Below are 24,968 nucleotides of genomic sequence, written 5' to 3' on the forward strand. Positions count from 1 at the left end.
TTATGTCACTGATTTATATGTTCATTAGTCATTAAAATCTGGTATCTGAATATTAGTATATTCCTTTCTTAATATTTAACACCTATTCATACTACTCACATAATAACTATTCATTACTTCTAATATTTCAACAGAACTTTTCCGTGATACAGTAGTTGAGGAAAATAGAATAAAAGGTTATCCATAGAATAAGTAAGTGAAAATGATGCCGCTTGATAGGCATGAAGAAAATGGATTCAGGCACTTACAGCATGGTTCTCTGAGCAATCTCTCTTGCTACTGTTTTTGAGATGTTTTGTGTGCAGAATTAAAATTTCTCATTTTAACTATAGCCATTTCAGTTGACTTAAATTTATTGCTATCAGATCTTTAATTATTATAATTCATTACTAATGATTATTAATAATGATATTTTTTATTTCATTGATATAACTTATTTATTTGTTTTACAATCATCATTTATGATTTATTTTTGGCATTAGTGTGTTAAAGCCCAGCTTTACAATGTGTTGGTATTCCCTGATGGAGGTTGGATGGTAGATGCAGAAGCAGAAGATCAGTTACGACAGCAGCAAATGAAATCACTACGTAATCTTTGTCTTCCAAAGGTACATTTATCTCTTGCATTGAGTTATTAATTAGTTTTTAGTACATGTTTGATAATTTTATGCATTTAAATTCATTTCAAATGGTAAGCATTATCATGTGTTTTTATTAAAAATTTTTACTGCCTAAGTAAATTCTTTTAACTGAATAATATTAAATGATATTAAAATAATATTTTTTTTTTAAATTGCACCTTTGTAAAATGCATTCTAATGAGATATTAATGAATCTTTGATTCATCAAAATATTAGCAGAGACACTTCATTTTGGCCAAAATATATCAATTTAAGCAGTTTACTGCACCATGGTAGTACATCACAGTTAATCCAGTATTGTCACAAAAGCAGAAAAATGTAATAAATAAAAATTGCCCATACATCGACTGCTAATGAGATAAATATACCTACTGCTGTCAGTCTGAACTACTAATGTGATAATGCGTACCTCCTAATTTCCTGCCATACAGAAATATATTTGTTAAATTTGTATGCTTGATTTAATTTCTTGCTTTTCATCAGGTGATGATGATATTTGGAGAGTGTATCCCAACTTGATGTAATCAGTTAATTTACTTGATAGACTAGCTGAGAATATCTTTCAATGATAATGAATAACCCATAGTAATCCATCGATTAGTAATCAGTAAATATCAGCTACTAACTATTTAAATGATTATTTTTTAAACATTCCATCAGCAAAATTTTATAATATAAGCATGTGTCTGGTTTCTGTGTCAATCAGCACAGACAATAATATCGTTAGTGTAGGCTTGGTTTTATGAAGCTGTCTTGTTATCACAAGTAAATCATTTAATAGTTTTTGTCATGTTATAAAATTTTTATAACAACTGATCGAAAAGATAATGAAATCAATTAATTAAAAATGCAATAAATAAGATATTGCATTTTCTTGTGTGCAATTGTACAGCCTTGTGACAATAATTTGTTATGATTAATTATAATTGTGATTTGATAACAAATTCACCGTCAATTTTACAACAATAAAATATGATAATGCTTGCTTTTTGAGTAATGTTTCATTCCCTGTCATATGTTTCAACTGGCAAATAATTACAATTCCAAAAGTCAGAATTGTATAATATTCTCAACTACAATTATAATAACATTCAGTATGTTCTCCTGCTTTGCCTTTGACTCTGCATCATAATTTGTATTTTCATTAAGCACTTAATAGTAATTACAGAAGTTAAAAATCCATAACTAACCTAACTGTCCAATTACAACAAAATTTATAATCAGTTTATGGGAATCATGTCAGATCAGAGTTGATCTGACATGATTCCATAAATCCTGACGGAGAGTCTTATTATTTAAAACTTTGGGGGTTGGCATCCCCACAGGCCTAGCCTCTGTGTAGCTTTTCTTCCCACTATAGAGTGAGCTGCAGAACACTTTACACTATACACATATACTACACCAAGAACACTACTTAAATTACAACATACACACTTACACAATTACACAACAACATCCTACACTGATATTTCTTACATTTACACTTGGTGGTGTTGCGACATCTTACAAAACACAACTATAACCCAAGGTGGGAACAAAACATGCCAATGGGTGAATGGCTCTACGTAGTGAGTCTCGAACGATGTCCTCTGGGCACCAGGGTGAACCCAGTTCTAGTTCTGGCTCCAGTACGCGTGCGTACATGGGCAATTTGGTGGTCCATCTGAAAAAACCACCAAATCTAGTCTTGTGATGAGACCTCGGTCAACTTTGTCTGACGAGGATAAAAGTCCTACTGAAGAGAACCGCAAATCATTAGACTTGAATACTAAAAATATTAGATTCGTTGTTCTCCAAAATAGTCAGGAAGGTGGCTCCCTCCAAAAGGTTTCACCTTTCGTAATAAACAAAACTATAACAGGTGCAAGTGGTTCCCTTAAGAATATCAGGAAATTACGTAACGGATTGATTCTGATTGAAACATTCAATGATGAACAGAGTCAATCTATCTTATGTCTCTGTAATATGGGTAGTATAAATATCAGTGCAGAATGCAACAAAATGTTAAATACAAGCCGGGGAGTAATTTTTTGTCAAAACCTTTTAGATATAGATGTCACTGAAATAGTTGATGAGCTTCGCACCCAAGATGTTGAAGTGAAGCGTATAATGAAACAACAGAGCGGAACAGAAGAACCGACACCGTCTCTTATACTGACAATCAATCTCCCTGTTCCACCAGAGAAGATTAAAGTGGGTTACCTCTCGGTTCAGGTACGACCATTCATATCCAACCCACGGCGATGTTACAGATGACAAGGATATGGTCACACTACAGCATCTTGCTTGAAAACAGAGTTCTGTGCTCGATGTGCTAAAGGTCACAATGATACTAACTGCGAAGAAAGTGAAAAATGTGCGAACTGCACTGGTTCACATACAGCCCGCTCCCGAGATTGCCCAACCTTTTAAGAAAAAAAGGCAATTCTCAAAATCTGTACTGAGCAGAAGCTATCTTTCTCAGCTGCATGCAGAGAATATAAAAAGATAAATAATTCACGGAAGCTGGTTAAACCAGATGTATCTTTTGCCACCACTACATCAAAACAAACTCTTACAAATGTTAGTAATCAACAGTACGGATACTGCAATGAACTTAAAAAACTTGTTCAGATGCTTTCTGATCAAGTAGCTTCACTTACAGCCTCTATTTCAGAGCTGACAAAGATGAATAAAAAGTCTTTCGTCGCAGTTAGTGAAGCTAACAGTGTGATCCATATGAAAGTCCCTGTTCCCAAAGTCTTACTGGTACGGACAGGGACTATCGCAGCTGGCAGTAAGCCACCTAATAAGCTCCCCATAAAGGGAACCCACATAACCATCACCTCATATACTTGAGGTTACCATATCCTCAATCCGGGGTAGTTCTGGTAGTATCCGGGTAGTTCTTCAACCATTGAAGAACTACCCGACCCCAGGGCATTGGAGTTCTTTAAAATAAAAAATACAAAAAAGAAAAACTGAATCACGTACAACTAATTTTTATATAGTTTCCTAAATTTATTTATTTTATTTTTTTTTTTTTTTTTACCCTTATGAACATTATTCAGTGGAATGTTAGAGGTCTTCAGTCCTGCATTGAAGATATTAGAGTACTAGCGCACACACATGATCCACTAATCATGTGTTACCAAGAGACTCACCTTCTACAACATGAGCCAATTACACTCAGAGGATACTTCTGTGAGAGATACGACTGTTTAGTAGATAGTAGAGAGAGTGGTGGAGTGGCTATTTTTATGAAGAATGGGTTGTCAGCTACAAGGATTCAACTAATCACTCTCATTCCTGCTGAGGTCTCTATCCCCTTAAAATTGCATATCTGCAATTTGTATCTCTTACTGAACACTGAGTTCAGTGCTCTAGATGTCTCAAATCTCCTCATGCAAATACCATCTCCATCATTAATAGTAGAAGACTTCAATGCCCACCATATTTCCCGGGGCTCAACCTTCTGCTCCACTCGAGGAAATATGATAGAGTGAGACAAGACAACTTCAGTAGAACTTTGTCTACTGAATAATGGATCACACACATTCATGTCTTTATCATCTGGTACTGTATCTAACATCGATCTCTCCATATACCGAATTTACTCCCTCATCTTAATTGGTCTGTTTGTGATGACTTTCATAGCAGTGATGAAAGACCAGTTATTATTGGTTTCGGCGTAGACCGCGAGGTTAAAAGAAGGCCACTGAGATGGATTGTTGAAAAGGCGTTTTGGAATGGATACCATAAAGTCTTTCAATCACAGTATGACGATGGTGCGAACATCCTTGACCAATGTTCCTCTTTTACATCCATAATACTTGAGAATGCCAACAGATATATCCCACAATTAGGTGGAAAAGAAAGGAAAAACATACTGTAGAAAAGATCCTGACAAGTATGATTTCTAGCGTTCAAGTCCTAGTAAAGCCAGCTATTTTTACATGGACTTGAATACTAGATCGTGGATACCGGTGTTCTTTGGTGGTTGGGTTTCAATTAACCACACATCTCAGGTATGGTCGAACTGAGAATGTACAAGACTACACTTCATTCACACTCATACATATCATCCTCTGAAGTATTATCTAAAACGGTAGTTACCGGAGGCTAAACAGGAAAAAGAAAGAAGTTATATTCCACAAACATCGGGTAATCCTAGACATCCCACCGTTCCATGATGGAATGATGATTGCAAATATGCTATTAGGAATCGACGGCAGGCACTACGCAAATTTAATTGTAGGCCTACAACTGAACATCTAAATCTGTATCGCAGGGCTAGAGCGGTATGCCGTTGAGTATTCTTGAACGCTAAGAGGAGTTCATGGATGAAATATATGAGCACTACTCCCATGTACAATGTGTGGAAAAAAATCCGTGCAATTTTCGGATCACTGAAACAATCTATTTTTGGTCTTATTGATGAAGGAGAAGTCCTGTCATCATCTTCGGCTGTGGCAAATACTTTAGCAAAATCTTTCCACTCGGTGTCTCTCACTTCATCATATAATAACGATTTTCAAAGGTACAAGATACAGATAGAAGTATTATTGTTAAACGTTGGTGAATTAAACACCCCATTCATATTTAAGTAATTGTTACATGTACTTAAAAACTCATGTGACACTTCTCCTTGACCAAATAACATTCTTCTTGCTATGCTTTCACACCTTCCTAATTCGGCATTACAACATCTTTTGAATATTTACAATGGTTTATTCTCAGAACAAGTCTTCCTATCCAGATGGTCAGAAGCATTTATTACACCAGTACTAAAACTTGGTATAAAGACAAAACCAACTCCCCAAGCTACCGCCCTATCACTTTAAAAAGTGTTTTGTGTAAAATAATGGTGAGAATGGTAAACCGCAGGCTTACATGGTACTTGGAGAGACATGGCTTTCTATCTCCAGAACTGTGTGATTTCCGACGATCTTCCATTGACCATTTAGTGTCAATGGAAACAGCCATACAAAACGCTTTTCTAAACCACCAGCACCTCGTCGCTATCTTCTTTGATATAAAAAAGGCATACGACACGGCCTGGCGACGTGGTATTCTTAACACCCTCAAAGAATGGGGAATCAAGATCAAGAGCAATATACTTGCTTTTATCCGGGGATTCTTAAATCACAGAGCGTTTCGTGTTCGTGTAGACGATTCACTTTCAGGTAGTGTCATCTTGGAGAATGGAGTGCCTCAAGGTAGTGTATTAAGTGCCACCTTATTTTCTGTAGCCATAAACAGTATTACCAATTGTGTGCAGGCTCATGTTCTGTATTTGTTGACGATTTTGCTATTTACATTGCAAGCCGTTTAAAACCTACAGCAGAGACACTACTACAGAACACTATATCTCACCTTGAAGCTTGGCCCAGGATTACTGGTTTCACATTTTCATCGGAAAAAACAAAATGTGTAGTTTTTTCTCGGCTACGAAACCCTTCTATTCCGCAAATATTTCTGAACGGTGAGACTATTACTATCTCTACTTACGTCAAGTTTTTAGGTTTATTTTTTGATAGCCGTCTTACTTGGGTCAAACATTTAAAAGAATTGAAAACAAAATGTTCCAAACTTCTAGATATGATGCGAGTCCTTACTAACACCAACTGGGGAGCTGATCGGTCATGTATGATTTTTTACTCTTCCTTTGTTTGTTCCTGTTTGGATTACGGTTGCGTCGCCTACTCTTCAGCTCGTCAAACCATGCTTGTGCATGGATGGTGTGCATCATGCTTTCCTTCGGCTTGCCACAGGCGCATTTAGGTCAAGCCCTGTCGTAAGATTACTTGTAGAGTGTGGTGAACAATCACTTTGGGATAGACGAGACCAGCTTTTATTATCTTATTTTGCTCCTCTCTAAGGACAGCCAAATCACCTGGCTTTTGACTCAGTCTTTAGAAATCCTAATTTAGGAAAGTATGAGGACCATCCACGTTGTACTGCACCTGTAGGTATCGTACCCGACGTCTGCTGCAGCATATAAATATTGACATACCATCATTCTTTCCAACGTATCCGTGCTCATATCCTCCGTGGAGAATAAACCTTATAAATTTTATATTTGACCTTATGACATACAATTAACAATCTACACTACCTACTGTCTTCCAGCAAATGATTCAGTGTGTTCTCTCCAAGATGAACCCAGACGCGGTGGTATACACCAATGGATCAAAACAAAACGATACTGTTGGTTGTGCATTTGGTGTCTATGAAAGAACTTATATGTTTGGTCTAGCCAGTGTTACGAGTGGTTTACCGCTGAACTTTACGCTATAAATAAGGCTCTAAACATCATTAACCCTGAATATATAGAAAAATCCTTATTTACAGTGACTCGTGTAGTGCTCTCCAAGCCTTAAAAAACTTTTATTCCAAACATCCTATTGTCATTAAAATTTACAACGCAATCGCCGAGTTGAATAATCGCAACACAGAAGTAAGTTTTTGCTGGGTCCCTAGCCATGTAGGGATTCCAGGTAATGAAAATCCCTATTCCACTGCCAAAGACGCATGTAATCAACCTTCTTTCACCACTCGAGTTGCTACTTCTGAGTTTACTAATCATGTAAAACAATCTCTTAAGATCAAAGTGGCAAGGTGATTGGATGGTTACCGTAGATAATAAACTCCGGCAGATTAAAGATTCTGTGTTGCCATGCCGGCGTGAGGAAGTAGTCCTCTGTTGATTGCGGATAGGACACACGAGGGTCACACACAAGTACCTGATGACAGGAGGACACGCACCCCTATGCGCACAATGCAACTGCCGCATGACTGTACTTGTGGACTACATATGTTATGCAGCGTTGTCATAAATTTAAACTACCCAGAAACATCCATGGTCTCTTGTGCAATGATAATGAAGTTTTAAACTGGATGTTTCTGTTTTTATGTAGTGTAGGGTTAACACAAAAATTTAATTTGTATGGTTCTGTGTTTTGTTTTGTTATCCGAGTAGGGAGCCTTTTACACTCCCTATCGGAATTAGTCAAATTTTATATATTTTTTCTTTTTTTTTTGCTTTTATATTTTAAAAATTTTGTCTGATATTAGTTGTTGTAACATTTTAGTGATGCTAGTTGTAAGTCTTTAAACATAATAGTTTTAAGTTTTATTTCCTTTTTTTAATTTTTGTTTTTAACTTAGTTTTAATTTTTTATTATATATTTTGTGTTAGTTTTAAGTTTTATTTATTTTTGCTATTTTAGTTTTTATCCTAGTTTTAAGTTTTATGTTAGTGTTTTTATTTTTTTTAGCTTTTTTTGTATTCTTTTAGTGCTTTTGCTATCTGAGAATGGGCCTTTTACTCCCATCTCGGACCTTGTTAAATTGTATTTGCTTTTATTTTTATTTTACCTGTGATATTAGTTTTAAATTTTACTATTTATCTATTAGATTAGTTTTAATTACTTTAATTTTTTTTCATAAAAAAAATCTGGGCGACGATAACGCTCAGATGTTTTTCACCCTCAAAAAAAAAAAAATTCCATAAAATTTATAATATATATGATTATTACTTCCAGAGGTAAGCATGAGTAAGATAGTTGTTAAGAATTAACTGAATGTAAAGTAGTAATTTTTTTTATTTTTTATCTGTAAAATATTGTCAAGTATTATTACAATAAAAATATATATATATATATTTATTTATTTTAGTGTTTAATTTTAAAAGAGAAAATTTATAAAATAATTTAAAATATAAATAAAATTATATAAAATTAATTACTGGAATCATTATAAACAATTCATAAAATATAGTCTTTATTTTAGTTACACCATGAAAAACAATAAATAAAACAACTTACTTTTAAGTAAAACAACTTTTTTTCTTGTTCAAGTAATGTACTTCTATGCTAGACTTTTAGTGAAATCATACTTCTGCAATATTTCTGATCATTATTTAATATATATTTACAAAAAGTATCAGTAAAATTCTTTTGGGTACAGATTTAATTTTATAATTTTGTTTTATTGTGATAGCCCATTCAGGCCTTTATAAATAAAATATTCATTCTACAGAAGATTTTATCTCCCACTGGAACATGAGTTGTGGTTTGATTTGAATATTATCAGTTTTAAAATATCTGTATGATCATTGTACCAGTTACTGTTTTTCATTGAACCTCCCTCATTATGTATCATTGTAAAATGTATGTAGTTAATTACAGATGTACACTTGTCTTTAACTATTTTCATGAAATAGCACTATAGAAAATATTTTGTTAAATTATTAAATTATTTTAGCTGTAAATAAATAAAAAAGCATTTTCAGGTATATGTTTGTGTGAACGTTATTCCTTATTTCAAACTCTAGAATCAGTTACCAAAATTATTTTCCTTTCCTCCTGAATCACTGTATATATATAAATATATTTTTTAAATCAATAATTTTAAGAGAATCATACTCCTCTGTATTATATACAAATATATTTATTTTATTAGATGAACCAAAGTACAGAATAAATAAAGTACCATGACTTACCTTATTCCACTATATATGCAAGAGTGCTTTGACGATTTACTTGCATCATCGGCTGCATTATATATTGATCTCAAATTATATTACAAACTCCGTAAAATATAATAGCATATCATGCATTTATTTATTTTATTTAAAATCTAAAAATATGAAAAATTAATTAAAATTAACATTAAAAATTAAATTGTAAAAATTTTTACAACTGTAAAAATATGACGTCAAGGCATAAAATCAAATAAAAAAAAATTTAAGTAAAGTAATTATGCATGATGTCCATTTTACTGAACTTACTTCACTGTACTGATTGAAATATATTAAATTATAAATCACCATCAAAATAGATGGTGGTGCCATCTACTGCAGCTTTCAAAATCCTGTCTTCCTCATATTTGTCTGAAGATTGATCATATTAAACTTATTATTATGTTTGTGTATAGTGTCTTTCAATAATGTATAATCTCTTACTATTTGTATTCACATTACATTTTTTAATTTCCAGTATTTTTAAATTTGCCCTAATATCAGATATTGTATGATTATTCTTAATCAGATGCATTAGAGAAACCCAGTTTACCTTTTTTTATAATTTCTAAAATGTTTCAAGAATCTAGCCTTAAATGATCCACTGGTCTTTCCTGTACAGTCTAGATTATTTAAGGCTAGATTTTTAAAACATTTTAGAAATTATAAAAAAGGTAATCTGGGTTTTTCTAATGTATCTGACCAACTGATTAAGAATAAGAATAAACATACAATATCTGATATTAGAACAAATTTAAAATACTGGAAATTAAAAAATATAATATGAATACAAACAGTAAGAGATTTGACATTAAATAAATTTTATATGATCAACCTTCAAACAGAATATGAGGATATTTTTAAAGCTGCAGTAGATGGCACCACTATCTATTTTGATAATGATGTATAATTTAATATATTTCAATCAGTATTGTAAAGCAAGTTTAGTTAAATGAACAACATGCATAATTGCTTTAGTTAAAATTATTTTTATTTGATTTTAATTTTAATTTTATCTTATGCCTTGATGTCATATTTTTAAATTTTGTTTAAAATTTCCGTGAAATACTACAATTTTATTTATTGCATGAAGGCAAATGTTTAGGCAGTTCAGTAGCATTTAATAAGTTGTGCAAGCAATCAATTTTACATGTACTTTTACAGTCATACTTTTATTGGCTTAAGTGTTGAGTTATTTTATTTTCTGAAGTAATTTTCACTAACTTATATAATTTCTTGCAGAAAGTTACAAAATTTTACATAAAAAATGCACCTTACTTTTACTGTCAGCTTCACTGTTGAAAATATTAATTTTATTTATTTTTTAAAAAATTGGTTCATAAAACATAATTAGTTAATACTGGACAAGAAACTTTTGTAGAGAATATTGTGTAGAGATTTTAATGGTTTTTACCCTCAGTGTTTATAAACTAAGGCATTAGAATGGAAATATTTTATAGTTACGTTTTTGTATTGATTGTCCAGTTAGCATTTGTCTTTTTAATTTCTTGCTTATTGTTGAACATTCAACGTGTCAAATAATGTATTTGTTGAGATTTTTTTGGTTATTTTTTCAGGTTATTCTTCTCCTTCATACAGTGCTACAAAGTTCAGGAGAATACGGTGAATGTATGAAACTGGCAGATTTAGTTGTGTCAGAACAATATGAGTTGTATAAGGTAAGTTTTTCTAATTATTGTGATAATTATTTCTCTCCTAATTTCCCAAAAATTTTTTATAATAAAAATTTACCAAATGGACAAGTCAAACAAGATTAAAAAATGTTGAGATAAGGTTAGGAAAAAAGTTGAGAAGTTGAAGCAATTAACTAATTGATAATTTAGCAATAATTTCTACTCATAACATCGATAAACACCAACCACACTTTATAAGTAGTTAAAAAAATAAAACAATATATAAATTCAATAGAAGCTCTCAAAAAATTTTTTTTTAAATATAAAAAAATAAAAAATGGTGGCTTTATTTTGCTATTAGATTTAGTGGATTTTATTTTTAAATTTAAAGAAAAATACAAAGGAATGTTGACATTCAGAAAATGTAGAATAAACTGTAAAAATGTTTGTGCTTATTTTACATTAATAAGCATTTTGATAAAACTGTATTAGTTTTTCTGGTTAGGAATATTTCAAAATCTGACTTACGTAATCACAATGACCTTTATAACATTTTTTTTTTTTTTTTTTATATAGTTCAAACTTTTTTCATTAAATATGGGATATTGTCTCTAATATAATTAAAATTTATGTTCCAGTAGTAGAATTTATATTGATAACTTTTAAAAATTAAGAAAAATTGGTGTGATGCCAAAAACATAAATAATTTAGTTCTTTATTATTAAAACAATGGCAAAAAAAAGCTGAGTGTTTTTAAGAAAGAACAGTAATAGAAATAGAATTTTTTATGGCAAATTTTTGTTTTTATCATATTTTTTTGTTTAATTTTTTAATTTGGATATATATTCATCACATGATTGAACTTTATTGATAATTTACACATAAAACCTGTCTATGTTAAATACACAGTGTTGATGTTGGATGCAAATGAAAACAGATCATAAAGAAATTAGCACTGTCACATACATCGTCTGCATCTTTTTATAATCATTTGGTACCCACTTTACATTAAACAAGTTCTACAGCTCCTTTAAAACTGATTCTCCTTCTCCTCTTATCAACTTCTTCATTATTTTATTATTTATTTGTCTTTCAAAACTTTCATGAATTGTTTTATTAATCTTCATCGAGTTAGAAATGCAGTAATGAGATATTTTAAAATAAATACTTTCTGGACTGTTTGATTCATACGATTCCAGTTTACATTTATACAGTATTTTATATAAAGTTTAATGATTTTTTTCAAATTGATTTATATATTACCCAAGAATGTTAACTACAACCAATGAGAATATTCATTCTTGGTTCAGAAGTTGATACTCTATATATTAGTTTTTGTTTTTCTTTCAAACTGATAAAGTTTTCATTTCAAAATATTTTAGTTTTTATTCTAAATTCAGAATATTTTAAAGTTAAGCTTATATCTGATAGATGATCTGAAGACTTTGCACTTTTTCCAAATGCGTTCAGATTAAAGTGAAATTTTCTGTTATGCCGTACATACTGTGGCCATATGTATTATGATTTTTAGTAAACAGATTATCCATGATTCTTGATTATACCTTATTAAAGAAAGTATAAACCCAATTATCTCACATTTGGTCTAATCCTGTCTTTTTTTTAAGGGAGATAAGATACTAGTTCTGTGTAGATATATTACATTATTATTATATTATATTATAATATATATTATATTATGATATATTATGATATTATTATATATTATGATATATTATATTATTATTTTGTGTAGATATATACTATTGTGCGCAGATTACCAGAGTTAAACAGTTAAGAGCTTCCATGCTATCAGCTAACAGCTTCATCAGTTAATTCAGATTAAACATAAAAAGTACCTATTTGGCAGTGATACTAACCCATTGATCTAATCATTGAATTGGATCGAATGGTTAAAAGGATTAGTTTGATTTGTTGTATTCCCCTTTGTACAATTCAAATTTTATCATCAAGAAGTATTGCTTATCCAGTGGCACGATGAGTTGGTTTCCTTTCACTTCTCTTGCACTCAAAAGTAAAATACACATCTTGTTAATAACTCGTAATGAGGCATAAATTTTATTGCATATCATAACATTATGCAATAAGGTTGCCTTCTTTGTTCTCTACTCTACCTGAAGCACTGATCATTATTAGTCACTATTAACTTTTTAAAAAAATTAGTTGAGACCATCGATTAAAAGAAGTAATTCTATCAGTGAAGTAACTGGAAATGAAAAATAATATCCATTCTTGGAAAGGTGACCAGGATTAAGAATAATTTCATTCTCTTAAAAATGGAGTTGTTTTGCAGCAGCTGTCAAAGTTTTAAATATCTATCTGTATCTGCTTTCACCATTTTTGAATAAACTTCTGTAGTCTTAGTTATTTTTATGCGATAAATTTTTTTATGTGTAAGCAGATATTTTTCCATTTGCAAATGTTTTAACTGTATAGAATTTTGTTTTTTAGGTTTATTCAAGACAGCAGTTGGGAGAATTATTGACTAAACTCTCTGAAACATCTCTTTCATTGCTAGATAACAAAAAAGATCCTTGGGGTTATGCTATTTCATCTTAAGGTCAGAAAATTTCTAATAGATATGGTTATTTCAGATTTAGTTAATAATGTATTGCTAACCTCTCCTAATCAAAACCAGTTAAAAAACTTCCACATTTGAAATTATATTCCAATGACTGAAACTTTTAAACTCTATGAGCAGTATCTTTATTTTTAACTCTACAACATCTCAGAAGGTTGTTTAAGCAATTATAGTTATTCAGAATAGTTTAAAATGTAAACATGTGTTTACAATTTCAAACCAAGCATTATATATATTTTTGGGATGCTTTAAAATATTTTGTTTTTATAACCAAATTTTTAACTTCAATCAATTCAAAAATTTTTTTACTGTTAATAAACAAGAAATTTTTAATTTTGATTATTTAAATATTTTGCATTTATTTTTCTATCTTCATATCATTTATTTATTTATTTTTAAATAATCTCCAGATATTATCTTACAGTAAGGGTCACTAAAGTGAATGAAAGTGTTTAAGCTTGGTATGAATTTTATAATTCTTATGTACAGTAAGTAATGCAGATCTTACAATTAATCCCAAATATTTTCTCTACTACAATAGTGATTACACTAACAACCTGCAACTTGTTTGTTTTTGACATGTGATAAACCAAGTTAGTGTTATAATATAAAAGGCCTATTCTGTAATAAAAGTTACTTTTGTATTAATATTAAAATTAGCATTCAGAAGATTATGTTTAGATCCTTAAAATCACTCAATATCACATCAAGTCTAACATTTGGAATAGTTTGATAACTTTTTAAATAAAACATTAGAACATAATTTTAAGTCATTTTATGATTAACCAAAAAATTATTTCTTATAAAAATTCAGTTATCACTACCACTACACTACCTTAATATCACATCACCAATCATCACTATCAGTCATTATCATCGTGATTATTTATTATTATTAAACTTCTAATTAGGATTTATTTTTATAGTTACTATCACTTTTACAGTAATAATAAATAAAGTAGGTAGGCTAATAGTGAATACTGCAAATACAAAAAATATAAACCCAGCATTCACTAGGTTGGGTTCATGGTAGCATCAATTGGGTTAATCTATTCCTGCAAAAGTACCCTAAAATTTAAGTAGAAAAGGAGACTTACAATTTTTATAAGGCTAATTTACATATTTTTAAAATAAAAATATGTATTAGAATTTTCTAATTGAAATACCATGAAAATATACCCCAAAAAATAAATTGGAATGAATAAACACTTTATATGTCCATAAGATTTCAAATTTTTGGCAATTTTACTTATACTCTATTAAGAGGCAATTGAAAGTTTTCCATAGTTGTTACACCTTAATGAGTTTCTCTCAATGATAAATTACTTCTTCAAACAAGTAAATCATTTTGATTAAGTTGTCTTGTATTTACATGATAGTATGAATACACGTTCATTATGCTTAGTGATAATAATTTCATTGATATCCTCTAAACTTAACTAATGTTTAAAGATATACAAAGCGAGGCAAAAACTTTCAGGATAAGGTATCGGTCAACTACTTTATCTTTTGATGAGAATAGAATTTCAACCCCTTCTTGAGGGGTGGCCCTGGTGTTGTAACTCAAGATTTTAAATGGAAACACTCCTTGTATGATACATCAGTTAAAATGTTTCTTTAAGACAAAAAAAAGAAGGTATAAATAAAAAGTTTGTATGATGTCTGTACTGAAAATGGTAGCGGGATAAATTTTAGATTTAAAAAAAATTACATTGATAATTTAAGGACTGTTATCACAAAATAAATAAATTTATATAAAAATGGATGCTACATGATACTATCATTTAAATTTTTAAATGGATACTATCAAATAAACTTATTTATTTTTTTTAAATTATTTATTAAGACAACCATTTGCTTAGATACTTAAATTTCATTTTAATAAATGTCCTCCTGTTTGACAGTGTGCCACTCGGTTGTAAAAGGATGATTCAGCATTATTCAGTGATTCCCTAGTAATATTTTGTGCTGATTCTAGAATTCTATTTTGTAAATCATCAATATCTTGGGGCTTATTATGATAAATAATACTTTTTAAGTGGCTCCATAGAAAGTAATCCATTGACAAGTCAGGTGTTATCGCTGGCCATTTTATTTGACTGCTTCAGTCAATCCATCATCCAGGAAAAGATGCTTTTAAAATTTCACTTACTTGGAAGTTGGGGCCAACAACATTTTGAATGTTTGGAATGATATGGTCAAGAAGCAAGGTCTCAATTTCTCTGCGTTTAAATTTCCATTAATAAATACAGGCCCTATCAATCATCCACCAATAATACCTACCTGTACATTTGCTTTGACTGGATACTGTGTACGTACCTCACAATACCAGTGTGGATTAATAACAGTCCAGTATCGATAATTATTGTGATTTATATTGCCATTTAAAACAAAATGTGACCTCATCACTAAAAACTATGTTGTTTAATAAATTAGGACCTGCACAAATATTGTTCATCATAATTTCACAGAATTCAAGTCTTCAATTGTAATTATCTTCATTAAGTTCTTGCACCAGATGAATTTTATTGGTTTGAAATTTTCACTCTTTTATGTTCAAATCACTAAACTTTGGTTGATGTTATGTTCTCGTGCTGCTGTGTTTGAATCGAGGGATGAGGATTTTCAATAAATTCTTGCATAATCTCATGATTTTTTATTATTTGTTGGAGACTTTTTTTATTATTATTGGTTAATCCCCTTTTATTATTGCTCCCTGTTTCTTGAAATGGTTTGATGGTTTTTGACCCTCTAACTTTTGAAATAGGGTTATGATTATTACATTTTTGCATTGAATAATTCACAAATTTCATTATATAACCATACTCTATCACCAAAGCCCCCTCATCATTAAAAGTGTGACCCTCTTCCATACACTAAGTGACTTGAAAAAAAAAAAAAGAAAAGAAAAAAGTGACTTGATAGTAGTTAGCAGGTAGTACAGAAAAAATTACTTCAGTAAAAAAGATATAAGTAATAAAAGTAGTTTACAAATTTGGTAAAGATAGACAAAATTAATTAGCCAACCAATCACAATAAATTCTCATAAAAAAACTATCAGTGTAACAATGAAGCATTCTAAATAGAATATTACACAATAATGAAGTAAGCTTCATTTTTACAAAAATGGTAAGAAACCATCAATGATTAGCTGATCAGCATGATGGACTGACAGTATTTTAATTTATTCATTAAATTGGATAAAAAGCAATTTTTTGTGTTAAAAATTTTTTATTTTTTAAAAATTAAGTTTAATTTTTTAAATAAATTTTTAATTAATTCACTTTAATTTCTTTTTATTTAATTTTATTATTTGAACTTATTAGATGCAGTAATTTTCAAAATCCAAATTTTATCTCGTGACCATTTTGGGTACAGACATCATACCAACTTTTATCTGTACCATTTTTTCTTGTCTTAAAGAGACATTTAAAATAATTTATCACACAAAGGGTGTTACCACTTAAAATAGTGTGAGTTACAACCCCTGGACCACCCCCCAAGAAGAGATTGAAATTCTATTTTTCATCAGAATATAAATTAATTAATTGATACCTTATCTTTAAAGTTAAGTATCCTACCTAGAATCGTTTTAAAGTGGGTGAGGGGTTTCCATACTTTTGACCTGCACAGTATAACAACTCATATAAATTTAGAAGAGCATATCATGAAATTATGAATTATGATCTCTCTCTCTCTCCCCTTTTTTTTTCTTTATCTCCTCTTTAAGGAAAATAAATTAAATGAACAATAAATAGTGTATAATTTATTTAATCTAACAACCAATAATTATGGTAATTTATGTTAAAAAAATTAAATGAAATCTTAGATTTTAAATTTCTTGCCTAAACAATATACCACTATCACCAGAATAAGATATATGTAAAAATATTTCAATGTTTTTATGCAGAAGAACAGGTCTTGTATTTTTAATTTACTAATTTCTTATATTATTCATTGCAAGGTTCATATTTGTAAGAAACAAAGTAGCAACAATAAAAAATGATGTCCATTATAGAAAATGTTTACAGAAAAATGGTTCAGAAAAAAGTTGTATGCATTGATCTTGAAGTTAGTACTTTTCAGATGATCCTATTAAATTGTTTGAAAAACAAGATTATTCCAGGAATTCAGCATACCACAGGGGTGTTTTTGGCTAGATGCATGAGGAAGAAAAATTATGTACCTGTTCCAAATTAAATAATATATTGTAGTAATATTTGACAAAAAACATAATATTAGAAAAATTTTGTATTTTTATATTATGTACTATGTGTATAATTATGTACATGTTCAGAACAATAATATATTGCAGTTATATCTGATAGAAAAACCATGTTGTTTGATATGAGCTATTTTGATGAATAACATATATATAAAATCTTAATTGGTGAGAGTCTTTTAATAATGTAATGTTCTGCCATCCTTTGTAAGTAATTCAGTAATTTCATTAATTTACAAAAATAATTATAAACGTATAGATATTTACTTAAATTTGTGTCTCATTTAATGTAAAATTATTTTAATTATTTAACATTTATTTAAGATTTACTAAACTTTTTTGATGTGTAATATTGGATTTACTTTTTAAACCCTTTCTAAAACCATGATAAATGTTACCTAAAAGATTATTTTTTCTATAAAAGAAAACAGTGTGATATACAAAGTGTTCATAAAGTCAGGCAACCCTTGTATTAGGAAATAAATTAAGTTTTTTTTTCACTTTATGTCACAATGTTAAAAATTTCTATGTGACTTATCAACTTGTTTCTTTATGTTCAGTGCAATTCTCTTATGAGTTGCTGCACTGAGAGATGATGTCTTCAGTGTTTTCCTTCAGTTTATCTAAATTGTGTGTACTGTTCTTGAAAATATCAGTTGATCCCATAAGTAAAAATCTGATTGTGAGAGATCCAGGGAAAGTGGAGGCCATAGATCATAGAAAATTACATGGTCATCGAAAGATTAACATAACTCCTTTTTTGTGCTGTAGCATGTAGCACATCTTGGTATAGCCGGCAGTTTCACTTTTCAATTTCAAGCGAGGCTAGAGACTTGCAATAATTTCTGAATAATGTTTTAAATTAAATTTTCTGTGGAATAAATGGATCTGATCATTTCTCATTGTGAAATCATGAACTAATATTTTAGGAGTGCAATGGCCTTTGAAGATAAATAAGAGAATTCTCAGAACTTTGTACTCTATTGTTTTGGCTGTTAATATATCAAGAAAAATAAAACCACAGACTAAATAAAAAACATGTACACCTTATTTCTCCAAGGTCTTGCACTGCTCAAATTCAATGTAGGTGTAACAAGTTATTTTATAGCCTCATGAACTACCCCTGACCAAAAGTTCAGTCTGCTGGGAAAGTTTTCTGATTGACTTCTCTAGAGAACATAAAAGCAGATGATGAATGTTATGTAACACTGAAGAATGTCACTACGTTTAAATCTGGTGCATTTCCTGTCTAACAAAATCTAGATCTGATCTGTCTAAACAGTAAAATAAATTTAATCAATTTATTTGTTACTACACTATTGAAAAAATTTGCCATAAAAACATTCCAGAATAAGACGAAGTGATTAAATAATATTTAACATTAAATATATGCTGGATTTTTGAAAACAGCATGCTTGTTATACTGTTGAAAAATAACTAACAGACAGATGAGTCATATGATGTTTGCATTTTAACCCTGTTTAAAATGCAGCTTCGGCAAAATATCGGCCTTGCCAGGAACATTGTAACAGCAATCTTAGAAGTTATTTGGTACTAAACTTAATTTTAAATAAAGAATTTACTAGAGATTGTGTAATTAGCATCTGTTGGTTTTAGTTCATACTAAATCAAACCATATAAAAACCCTGTCTTTAGGCTTTAAGAATCGGTACATGTCATTTGGTTGAAGTATAAACAACCTCTTTTTTTAGCAGATTGAATATTTTGAGTTTTGTGATAACAAAATGCAATTTGCAATAAGCATTACTTGTTTGTTTCCATTGAAAATTTTTAATTCCATTTTTTTTTTAAGAATTCAGCAGCTGAAAGTCTTTCTTTGTTGTCTGAAGCTTATGCCTTTTATTCTCCATCAATTTCAACTTGTGAATACTGATTTAGATATTTTGATTTGGAAGACAAGGACCGCCCTGGCCAACTGAAAATGTTTGCTGAAGACAAAGAATTGTAGGCATTGCTAGATGAAGATCATTGTCAGGCATGTAAACAATTAACAGAAGCATTAAATGTGACTGAAATGACCATCTCTAAATGTTTGAAGACCATGGAATGGTTCAAAAGCAAGGAGATTGGGTGCCATACGAACTGAGAAAGCCAAAGGACATTGAAAGGCATTATTTCACATGTGAATTACTATTTCAGTGGCAAAGAAGGAAGGGTTTTTTGCACTCTATCATCACTGGCAATGAAAAATGTATACATTACGATAATCCCAAGCACAAAAAATCATGGTGCAAGCCTAGCTAACCATCAACATCAACAGCAAAGCCGAATATCCATTATTCAAAGGTATTGCTCTGCATTTGACAAAGATGTGAGCTACACCTGAAAAAAAAAGTCTGGTGAAACCATTACTGGGGACCATTACCAACAACTATTGCAGGTAATCTGAGAATTAAAAGAGGAAATGACCAGAATATGCCAAAAGATAAGACAAAATGATTTTCTTTTGTGACAACACTCAGTCACATGTTGCTAAACCTGTCAAGGAAATGCTAGAGCTGCTCAAATGGGGAGTTCTAGCCCACCCACATATTCATCAGATACTGTTCCTTCCTATTTCCACTTGTTAGAACCACCTGTCTGACCAGCACTTCATTTCTTTTGAAGATATCAAAAAATGGTTCGATTCTCAGATAGCTTCAAAAAAACAAGTCATTCTTCTGAAAAGGAATCTGTCTTTTACCACAAATATGGGAAAAAATTATAGCTAACAATGGACAATACTTTGAATAACATGTACTGATCTCATTGTTTCAAAATAAATATTCATTTTCACAAAATAAAAATCTTTTAAAATTAAGTTTAGTTCGCAATTGCGCTGGTGTCATCCAATTTGGGTTGTGTGACTTCACACATCATTCCGCATAATATTTTATCCTTTTTTTATTTAATTTTGACTAATAATTTCTTTTTGATTTCCTGAATTATAAGAAAATATTTTTTCATAAAACCTAGTTTAGGTTTTAGGAAATGTTTATTCACACCAGAAAAGAAAACTATAATTATATTTAATCCATAATCAGTACTACAGTAAAGGGGGAAAAATTAAGGGATAAATCTAAAGCATTTTACATTATTCACTACTTGTCACTTCTTTTAACAAACCTTGAAAACCCAACAAGCATATCTCATTAGAATGATTTAGGTGCACCTAACTCATTGACAATAGTTTGTGAAAATACAAGGATTAATCAGAAAGTAACTTTCGATACCAATTTATAAAAAAAGAATTTATTTCATACATCTTTTAGCTACCTTTCTACGTAATTGCCATTTAAATTAAGACACTTTTCAAATCTAACAAGTTTCTGAATACCGTCGTCATAAAACTCTGAATTAAGCCAGGTAGTAACACCATTTTTCAACTCCTCTTAATACTGAGATCAGGAAGTCAAATTTCTGAGTAGCTCAACTGAAATAATGCTTAAACTTACTGCAAGATGTCAAAAAAAATTGAGAAGGGCCATTTAAACAAAGTTGCATGCCGAGTTCAGGCATTGTTTTTCTTCATGACAATGCTCATTTGCATACTGCAGTACACACTCAGTGCCAAATTGACAGTTTCAAATGGAAGTTGTTTAACCATCCTCCATACAGCCCTGATTTGGCTCCCAGTGATTATCACTTTTTCCTGAAAATGAAGAAATGGTTAGCAATGCAGAATTTTGAAAATGATGAGTAGTTGAAAGACGATGTTACTACTTGTCATAGATATGACAAGTACCTTGATTTGGACAGTAATTGTGTAGAAAAGTAGATAAAGATGTAGCTTAAGTTATATGTAATAAATTGTTTTTTTATCAATTTGTGTTTTTTTAATAATGAATCTGAGGTTACTTTCCGAATAGCCCTTATAGTAAACTGAGTGCATCTAATGTTATTAGAAAGAAAGATCAAAACTATAAAATGTTACATGCAGTATATTAAAATCTAATCTTGTACCCACCATACTTTTATTTTGTTATTTAAGGGCATTCAAAATAATTCTGAATTAAACTAATTTATGTTGTTGATCAAATTTGCCAGCATTTAGCAGTTTCCTTATGAATTTGTTTTAAATTTAAATAATGCTGATAAAACTAAATATCTCAATCTAGAATGAGACAAAATATGGAAAATAAATTCTAATATTCATCTTAGATTAATAATTGAAAATTATGAACATGAAGGAACTCCAACAATCTGCAATGGTAAAAACAACCAGAAAAATTTCAAGATAATCACCACTTGATGTTAGTAGAAGTTAATTATACTTAACCATCACATTCATATTAATTTAAACTATTTTGACCAGTAACTGATATGGATTAGAGGAGCCAAAGATATGGGAGGTGATAGCTGAAGTTTGTCCACAAAACTGTTGTCAGACAGGAAAACAGATAGATCTGTTTCTGATTAGCTCGAGTTATCTCTTAAAAAATCATTGAAGTTGTAACTTTTCCTAAAATGAATTTTAGATGATTTATAATTTAATAATGCTTCTTACCTTAGGCTTATTATTTTTTTCTAATAGTGCTTTCAAGGTTTTCCCTTATCATCAGTTAAACTTTTGCTTCCAAATCACACATTAAGTTCAAACCATTAAAATTATAATAATTTTTTTAGTTTTTGACAGAAATTAGTAAAAGTAATAAAATTAACATCTGTTTATAGGAAACTAATTACTAACAAAATAATTATTAACATAGTTCGAATCATCCTTGGGCACACAAAATTTAATATATTTACAAGCATGTTAAACAGAGCAATACATTACACAAATAATAAAAAAAAAATTAGATTTAGATATTATAAAATGTGCAGTAAAAAATAGATATAACATGACATTAACTGATAATATTTATAAAAAAAAAAAACAGAAATTAAAATCTAATAATGAAACAACGTTGATACCCATAAATAATAAAAGTGTTGATGAAAGTATTTATATAAAATATTTGTATACTAACAACATTATTGAAAACTTGGTTAACATTTACAATGATAAAAAATATAAAGTAGCTTATAGACCATACAATCATATAATAAAACATTTAAAAATGCATAATGATAACGATCCTAATAATTTGTGTGGTATATGTAAAATAACATGCAATGATTGTAACAAAATTTATATTGGGAAACTAGTAGATCATTTAGGAAAAGGTTTGCAGAACACTTTAGATCTTATAAAAACAATAAGTTAGGGTTCCCCAATCATGCAGACCATTTAAAAATCAATAAACATTCAATAACCAATTCGGGTACAAATTTAAATGTATTAGAAATGGTAAAAGGGTGTGATAATAATAATAAAAAAATTAAATATTTTGGAAAAATAAATTCAAATAACTTCAGTACAACACTGTATGTGTGGCTAGCCACATAATATTAAAAAAAATTTTATTTTATATTTTTTTAATATTTATGACTGCATATTTTTATATGTTATAATTTTAATGGTAAAAAATGCAATGCCTGTCATGGTAATTCAGGTATTTAATTGCCCTACTGTGGATCAAGGATTTAGAGGTCAAAAAACATATCTCAACTATGTAAAGTAACTGTTTTTGCATTGTTTAAATGCCTCTTATGCATGCAATTATTATTTGATATTATAGCATGCACTATTATAACTGGTTTCTATAGATTTAAGAACCAACTACATTAAGGATTTTAAATTGATAGTTGAAATTTTCCTTATTTTTAAAACTGATTAAATTAGCTTTTGCATTGTTGCTACATTTTCTGTTTAACCAGTTAATCAGTCAATTTGTCATTCAGGTAGTTTCTATTTTTTGATTATTCACTAGATAGGGAATCTTGGAGACTTGCATCAAACTAGTCAAATAACAAAGACAAAAAAAAAAATTATATTATATTTTGTAAGTCTGTATGTTAAGTCCATAAAAATTGATAGAAGAAGGCTGGAAGAAGACTGCCTAAATGTAGTGCGGAGCTGGCTTATATAGTATGTACAGAGTTGCTGAATCGTCAGGAGCCAAGTGCATTTGAAAGGCACTGTGTGAACTGTATGGAGCCGACTATGAACTGATAGAAAGACCTTTAAATTTCAAATTCCTTCTTAAATAAATTTTTAATAACATTCACTTAGTCTGAACATACAGCACTCATAGCTTAATGTTTTCAAAATGTGGAAGAAAAACATTATATAACAGAGCAGTTTCAGATTGCCTAAAAAAAAAGACTTTCAAAGATATTTTCATCACTGATAGTGATGCTGTAAATTTATGGAATTGAAAGAGCCATCTTTGATGGAAATATCCCTCTCCCTTGTTTGTAATAAAAAACATATTTTAATCATTCTCCCTAGTTTTTTATTGCTTTCTTTAAATGCAAATATATTGTATTGTATTTATATATATTATATATATACAATATATATTTAAATATATACAAATTACAATCCCTTTATTTAACACTAATTAAGATATCGCAGGAAAAAACTGGTGACTTATAGCAAGACGCTGCTCTTGAAATTTATAATATGGCTACCATAAATGTAGTGACTATGTTTTGTATCATTGACTTATGTAGATACTTAACTTTTAAAAATATATGTTTTTTGCAGGTGTCTAGTTTGTAAATAAAGTTGTATCTCATCAACTCAGTCTAACTACCATTTTCCAGTGAAATAAATGAACTTTCAATATAATTTCAGTGGAGAAAAAATTTCAATAAAAAATTAGTTAATTTTAATAATATTCTAAGTGATTGATATTGTAATTCAGTTATTTTCTTTTTTTATTTAATTTACATTCTTGACTTTGTAAAAATGATTAAGATTGTATCCCTTCATTGTTATACTATGTTTGTACTTTTGATATTAATGTAACATATATTTAATATTGTCCAATTATATTAATAAAATAATTTGGTTTTTATGTTTTTCTTATTTTTTTGTAGTATTATTTGTACCATTATGAATCCTCGAAAATTAGCAAAAAGTCTAGTCAAGTATCAAGTTTCCCTGTTCATTGCTGTTAATGAAAGTCATTTCAACCTGTACCCGTTGAACCTATAATGGGATAAAAGCAATCGAGTATAAAGGAAAAGGGATGGATGGAGAAAAAGTGCAATGCCCGTCTGGGTAATTCAGGTGTTTAATTGCTTTACTGTGTATCAAGGATTTAGAGGTCAAGAATTACAGATTGCATAATACGTACAAGGCAATACTGAAAAACCCTTTACCTGTATTTGTAAAATAAACCAAAATTGAAAACTAAAAAGTTTCTATTTAACCAGTTAATCAGTCAATTTGTTATTCATTTAGTTTCCATTTGATGATTATCACATAGAGTGACTCCATATTTATGTCTGGTTTCATTAGATTCCAGTAATTTTTATA

At 29.8% G+C, this 24,968-nt stretch overlaps 1 protein-coding gene and 1 long non-coding RNA gene across 4 annotated transcripts in view; one reads left to right on the forward strand and one right to left on the reverse strand.

Annotated features, from left to right (window-relative positions):
- Nup107 (nuclear pore complex protein Nup107) overlaps positions 1–24,504 on the forward strand; it is a 153,028-nt gene extending 128,524 nt beyond the window's left edge. For both annotated transcript variants that reach the window (XM_075372608.1, XM_075372600.1), the window contains exons 17-20: positions 483–608; positions 10,722–10,823; positions 13,248–13,356; positions 24,192–24,504. In XM_075372608.1, the coding sequence (XP_075228723.1) occupies positions 483–608; positions 10,722–10,823; positions 13,248–13,355 (336 nt within the window). In that variant the 3' untranslated portion in view covers position 13,356; positions 24,192–24,504. The remainder of the gene's footprint in view (positions 1–482; positions 609–10,721; positions 10,824–13,247; positions 13,357–24,191) is intronic.
- The window catches only part of LOC142328695 (uncharacterized), a 41,360-nt gene that overhangs the window by 4,004 nt on the left and 12,388 nt on the right, over positions 1–24,968 (reverse strand). The window contains exons 1-2 of one of the 2 annotated variants that reach the window (XR_012757334.1): positions 9,415–10,053; positions 9,127–9,263 (exon numbers count right to left, since the gene is read on the reverse strand). This is a non-coding gene — a long non-coding RNA (uncharacterized LOC142328695). Of the gene's footprint in view, positions 1–9,126; positions 9,264–9,414; positions 10,054–24,968 lie in introns of those variants that run through there. The other variant, XR_012757333.1, reaches the window with a different exon arrangement.

Source organism: Lycorma delicatula, chromosome 1 (assembly GCF_047948215.1).
Source record: "Lycorma delicatula isolate Av1 chromosome 1, ASM4794821v1, whole genome shotgun sequence".
Classification (NCBI taxonomy): domain Eukaryota; kingdom Metazoa; phylum Arthropoda; class Insecta; order Hemiptera; family Fulgoridae; genus Lycorma; species Lycorma delicatula.